The 6,404-nt window shown below is 58.5% G+C and overlaps 1 protein-coding gene across 1 annotated transcript in view; it reads left to right on the top strand.

Annotated features, from left to right (window-relative positions):
• Window positions 1-6,360, top strand: part of LOC121344209 (syntaxin-1B-like) — a gene marked incomplete at its 3' end in the record, with an annotated part of 8,296 nt that extends 1,936 nt beyond the window's left edge. Inside the window, exons 2-3 of the mRNA XM_041419969.1 lie at window positions 2,072-2,209; window positions 6,214-6,360. Coding sequence (XP_041275903.1) covers window positions 2,078-2,209; window positions 6,214-6,360 — 279 coding nt within the window. The remainder of the gene's footprint in view (window positions 1-2,071; window positions 2,210-6,213) is intronic.
• Between the last annotated feature and the right edge of the window lie 44 nt (window positions 6,361-6,404).

The following is a 6,404-nucleotide window of genomic DNA, read 5'->3' as shown; positions in this document are numbered from 1 at the left end:
CACTGGGACTGACCAGGGGTCACTGGGGGTCACCGGGGTGACCAGGGGTCACTGCGGCTACCGGGAGTGACTGCTGCGGCCACCGCGGCCACCGGGCTGACCAGGGGTCACTGCGGCCACCGGGACTGACCGGGGGTCACTGGGAGTGACCAGGGGTCACTGGGGCCACCGGGACTGACCGGGGGCCACTGGGACTGACCAGGGGTCACTGGGACTGACCAGGGGTCACTGGGGGTCACTGGGGCTACCGGGAGCGACCGCTGCGGCCACCATGGCCACCGGAGTGACCAGGGGTCACTGGGACTGACCAGGGGTCACTGGGGGTCACCGGGGTGACCAGGGGTCACTGCGGCTACCGGGAGTGACTGCTGCGGCCACCGCGGCCACCGGGCTGACCAGGGGTCACTGCGGCCACCGGGACTGACCGGGGGTCACTGGGAGTGACCAGGGGTCACTGGGGTCACTGGGACTGACCAGGGGTCACTGGGGGTCACTGGGGCTACCGGGAGCGACCGCTGCGGCCACCATGGCCACCGGAGTGACCAGGGGTCACTGGGACTGACCAGGGGTCACTGGGGGTCACTGGGGCTACCGGGAGCGACCGCTGCGGCCACCATGGCCACCGGAGTGACCAGGGGTCACTGGGACTGACCAGGGGTCACTGGGGGTCACTGGGGCTACCGGGAGCGACCGCTGCGGCCACCATGGCCACCGGAGTGACCAGGGGTCACTGGGACTGACCAGGGGTCACTGGGGGTCACTGGGGCTACCGGGAGCGACCGCTGCGGCCACCATGGCCACCGGAGTGACCAGGGGTCACTGGGACTGACCAGGGGTCACTGGGGGTCACTGGGGCTACCGGGAGCGACCGCTGCGGCCACCATGGCCACCGGAGGGACCAGGGGTCACTGGGACTGACCAGGGGTCACTGGGGGTCACCGGGGTGACCAGGGGTCACCGGGACTGACCAGGGGTCACTGCGGCCACCGGGGTGACCAGGGGCCACTGGGGGTCACCGGGACTGACCGGGGGTCACCGGGGCTGACCAGGGGTCACTGGGGGTCACCGGGGTGACCAGGGGTCACCGGGACTGACCAGGGGTCACTGCGGCCACCGGGGTGACCAGGGGCCACTGGGGGTCACCGGGACTGACCGGGGGTCACCGGGGCTGACCAGGGGTCACTGGGGGTCACCGGGGTGACCAGGGGTCACCGGGACTGACCAGGGGTCACTGCGGCCACCGGGGTGACCAGGGGCCACTGGGGGTCACCGGGACTGACCGGGGGTCACCGGGGCTGACCAGGGGTCACTGGGGGTCACCGGGGTGACCAGGGGTCACCGGGACTGACCAGGGGTCACTGCGGCCATCGGGACTGACCGGGGGTCACTGGGACTGACCAGGGGTCACTGCGGCCACCGGGGTGACCAGGGGTCACTGGGGGTCACTGGGACTGACCGGGGGTCACTGGGGGTCACCGGGGCTGACCAGGGGTCACTGCGGCCACTGGGACTGACCACTGTGGCCACCGTGGGGGCACCGGGGCTGACCAGGGCTACTGGGAGGGACTGGGAGTGACCACTGCGGCCACTGCGGCCACCAGGGGGTCACTGGGGCTACTGGGAGGGACTGGGGGCTACTGGGGCTACTGGAGACCCCAGGTGACCACCAGGAGATCCTGGGTGACCACCTGAAGGTCGCCAGGACCAGCTGACCACCAGGTGACCCCGGGTGACCCCAGGTGACCCCAGGTGACCCCGGGTGACCCCAGGAGCCCCCAGGTGACCCCAGGTGCCCCCAGGTGCCCCCAGGTGACCCCGGGTGACCCCAGCTGCCCCCAGGTGCCCCCAGGTGACCCCAGGTGCCCCCAGGAGCCCCCAGGTGCTCCCAGGTGACCCCAGGTGCCCCCAGGTGACCCCAGGTGACCCCAGGTGACCCGGGGTGACCCCCGGTGCCCCCAGGTGCCCCCAGCTGCCCCCAGGTGATCCCAGGTGCCCCCAGGAGCCCCCAGGAGCCCCCAGGTGATCCCAGGTGCCCCCAGGTGCCCCCAGGTGACCCCGGCTGTCCCCGCAGATCAAGATGGACTCGCAGATGACCAAGCAGGCGCTGAACGAGATCGAGACGCGGCACAACGAGATCATCAAGCTGGAGACCAGCATCCGCGAGCTGCACGACATGTTCGTGGACATGGCCATGCTGGTGGAGAGCCAGGTGACCGCCAAGGGTCATCCCGAGTGACCACGGGTCATTGGGAGTGACCACGGGTCATCCCGAGTGACCACGGGTCATCCCGAGTGACCAAAGGGCATCCGCGAGCTGCACGACATGTTCGTGGACATGGCCATGCTGGTGGAGAGCCAGGTGACCGCCAAGGGTCATCCCGAGTGACCATGGGTCATCCCGAGTGACCACGGGTCATTGGGAGTGACCAGAGGTCATCGGGAGTGACCATCGGTCATCTGGACCATTGAGGGTCCTCAGGAACCCCCAGATGGTCACTTGGACACACCAAGGGTCATCTTGAGTGACCACGGGTCATCCTGAGTGACCACGGGTCATCCCGAGTGACCACGGGTCATCCCGAGTGACCATGGGTCATTCGGAGTGTCCACGGGTCATTGGGAGTGACGGCGTCCTCAAGAACCCCCAGATGGTCACTTGGACACACCAAGGGTCATCTCGAGTGACCACTGCTCATCCCGAGTGACCACGGGTCATCCCGAGTGACCAAAGGGCATCCGCGAGCTGCACGACATGTTCGTGGACATGGCCATGCTGGTGGAGAGCCAGGTGACCGCCAAGGGTCATCCCGAGTGACCACGGGTCATCCCGAGTGACCACGGGTCATCTCGAGTGACCACGGGTCATCCTGAGTGACCACGAGTCATTGGGAGTGACCACGGGTCATCCCGAGTGACCAAAGGGCATCCGCGAGCTGCACGACATGTTCGTGGACATGGCCATGCTGGTGGAGAGCCAGGTGACCGCCAAGGGTCATCCCGAGTGACCACTGGTCATCCCGAGTGACCACGGGTCATTGGGAGTGACCACAGGTCATTGGGAGTGACCACGGGTCATCCCGAGTGACCACGGGTCATCCCGAGTGACCATGGGTCATTGGGAGTGACCACGGGTCATTGGGAGTGACTACGGGTCATCCCGAGTGACCACTGTTCATCCCGAGTGACCACGGCGTCATCCTGAGTGACCCACGGGTCATCCCGAGTGACCACGGGTCATCCCGAGTGACCATGGGTCATTGGGAGTGACCACGGGTCATTGGGAGTGACTACGGGTCATCCCGAGTGACCACTGTTCATCCCGAGTGACCACGGCGTCATCCTGAGTGACCACGGGGTCATCCCGAGTGACCACGGGTCATTGGGAGTGACCACGGGTCATTGGGAGTGACCACGGGTCATTGGGAGTGACTACGGGTCATCCCGAGTGACCACGGGTCATCCCGAGTGACCACGAGTCATTGGGAGTGACCATCGGTCATCTGGACCATTGAGGGTCCTCAAGAACCCCCAGATGGTCACTTGGACACACCAAGGGTCATCTCGAGTGACCACTGCACCGGGACAGACTGGGGGAAACTGGGAGGGACTGGGGGGTGACTGGGGCTACTGGGATCGACTGGGAGGGACTGGGGGCTACTGGGGATCAGTGGGGGCCACTGGGGGTCACTGGGGGCAACTGGAAATTGGTGTGGCCACCACAAACCCAGTGTGGCCACCAAGAATTCAATATGGCGGCCAAGAATTCAATATGGCCGCCAAGAATTCAATATGGCCACCAAGAATTCAATATGGTTGCCAAGAATTCAATATGGCCGCCAAGAATTCAATATGGCTGCCGAGAATTCAATATGGCCGCCAAGAATTCAATATGGCTGCCGAGAATTCAATATGGCAGCCAAGAATTCAATATGGCAGCCGAGAATTCAATATGGCAGCCGAGAATTCAATATGGCCGCCGAGAATTCAATATGGCTGCCAAGAATTCAAAATGGCCGCCATGATCTCAAAATGGCCGCCATGATCTCAAAATGGCCGCCGAGCCCCCGGAGTGGCCGCCAGGAAGGTGGCCCTGGCCAGGGTGGGGGAGGGGTCGGTAACGCTCCGCTCTTCTCTCCTCTCTCCCCTCCCCCGCTGCCGGGACGTCCCAAAATTTACCCAAATTCACCCAAAATTCCTCAAAATTCACCGAAATTCATAAAAATTCCTCAAAATTCACCGAAATTCATAAAAATTCCTCAAAATTCACCAAAAATTCATAAAAAATGCCTCAAAATTCACCGAAATTCATAAAAATTCCTCAAAATTCACCAAAAATTCATAAAAATTCCTCAAAATTCACCAAAAATTCATAAAAATTCCTCAAAATTCACCGAAATTCATAAAAATTCATCAAAATTCACCGAAATGCACCCAAAATCCATCAAAATCCACCAAAATCCACCGAAAATTAACGAAATCCACCCAAATTTATCAAAACCCATCAAAATTCACCAAAATCCACCAAAAATTAACGAAATCCACCCAAATTTATCAAAACCCATCAAAATTCACCAAAATCCACCAAAAATTCACTGAAATCCCCTGAAATTTCCCAAAAGCCCCTGAAATTTCCCGTAATTGACCCAAAATCCACCCAAAAACGGCCCAAAATCCGCCCAAATTCTACCAAAATCCCCCCAAATCCGCCGAAATCCCCCCAAAATCCACCAAAAATTCACTGAAATCCCCTGAAATTTCCCAAAATCCCCTGAAATTTCCCGTAATTGACCCAAAATCCACCCAAAAACGGCCCAAAATCCGCCCAAATTCTACCAAAATCCCCCCAAATCCGCCGAAATCCCCCCAAAATCCACCAAAAATTCACCGAAATCGCCTGAAATTTCCCAAAATCGCCTGAAATTTCCCAAAATCCACCCAAAATCCACCCAAATCCACCGAAAATTAACGAAATCCACCCAAATTTATCAAAACCCATCAAAATTCACCAAAATCCACCAAAAATTCACCGAAATCGCCTGAAATTTCCCAAAATCCCCTGAAATTTCCCGTAATTGACCCAAAATCCACCCAAAAACGGCCCAAAATCCGCCCAAATTCTACCAAAATCCACCCAAATCTGCCGAAATCCACCCAAAATCCACCCAAATCCACCGAAAATTAACGAAATCCACCCAAATTTATCAAAACCCATCAAAATTCACCAAAATCCACCAAAAATTCACTGAAATCCCCTGAAATTTCCCAAAATCCACCCGAAATCCATCAAAATCCACCCAAATTCACCCAAATCCACCGGAAATTAACTAAATCCACCCAAATTTATCAAAACCCATCAAAATTCACCGAAATCCACCAAAAATTCACCGAAATCCAACAAAATCCACTGAAATTCACCGAAATCCGCCCAAACCCACCAAAAACGGCCCAAAATCCGCCCGAAATTCACCAACATCCACCAACCTCCACCGGAATTCACAAAAAACCTCCCGAAATCCCCCAAAATTCCCCCAAATGGTCATCTTGAGTGACCACGGGTCATCAGGAAGGGTTACAGGTCATTGGGAGTGACCAGAGGTCATTGGAGTGACCACGGGTCATCAGGAGTGACCACTGATCATCCTGAGTGACCCCTGGTCATCAGGAAGGGTTACAGATCATTTGGAGTGACCAGTGGTCACTCTGACTGACCAGTGGTCACTCTGGCTGACCAATGGCCATTATCACTGACCAGTGGTCACTCTGTCTGACCAATGGCCATCATCACTGACCAGTGGTGACCATCACTGACCAGCGGTCACTCTGACTGACCAATGGCCATTATCACTGACCAGTGGTGACCATCACTGACCAATGGCCGTTATCACTGACCAGTGGTGACCATCACTGACCAGTGGTCACTCTGACTGACCAATGGCCGTTATCACTGACCAGTGGTGACCATCACTGACCAGTGGTCACTCTGGCTGACCAATGGCCATTATCACTGACCAGTGGTCACTCTGGCTGACCAGTGGTCACTCTGAATGACCAGGGGGAGATGATTGACCGCATCGAGTACAACGTGGAGCACTCGGTGGATTACGAGTGACCAGCGGTCACTCTGACTGACCAATGGCCGTTATCACTGACCAGTGGTCACTCTGGCTGACCAGTGGTCACTCTGGCTGACCAGTGGTCACTCTGGCTGACCAGGGGGAGATGATTGACCGCATCGAGTACAACGTGGAGCACTCGGTGGATTACGTCGAGCGCGCCGTGTCCGACACCAAGAAAGCCGTCAAGTACCAGAGCAAGGCCAGGCGGGTCAGCGCGGATACTGGGGATACTGGGGGGGACTGGGGGGGACTGGGAGGGGATTGGGAGGGACTGGGAGGGGATTGGGG

This window comes from Onychostruthus taczanowskii, unplaced genomic scaffold (assembly GCF_017590055.1).
Source record: "Onychostruthus taczanowskii isolate IOZ18803 unplaced genomic scaffold, ASM1759005v1 scaffold625, whole genome shotgun sequence".
Classification (NCBI taxonomy): Eukaryota; Metazoa; Chordata; class Aves; order Passeriformes; family Passeridae; genus Onychostruthus; species Onychostruthus taczanowskii.
Note: the sequence above shows the minus strand (reverse complement) of the source record. Positions and strands in the feature narration are given on the sequence as shown.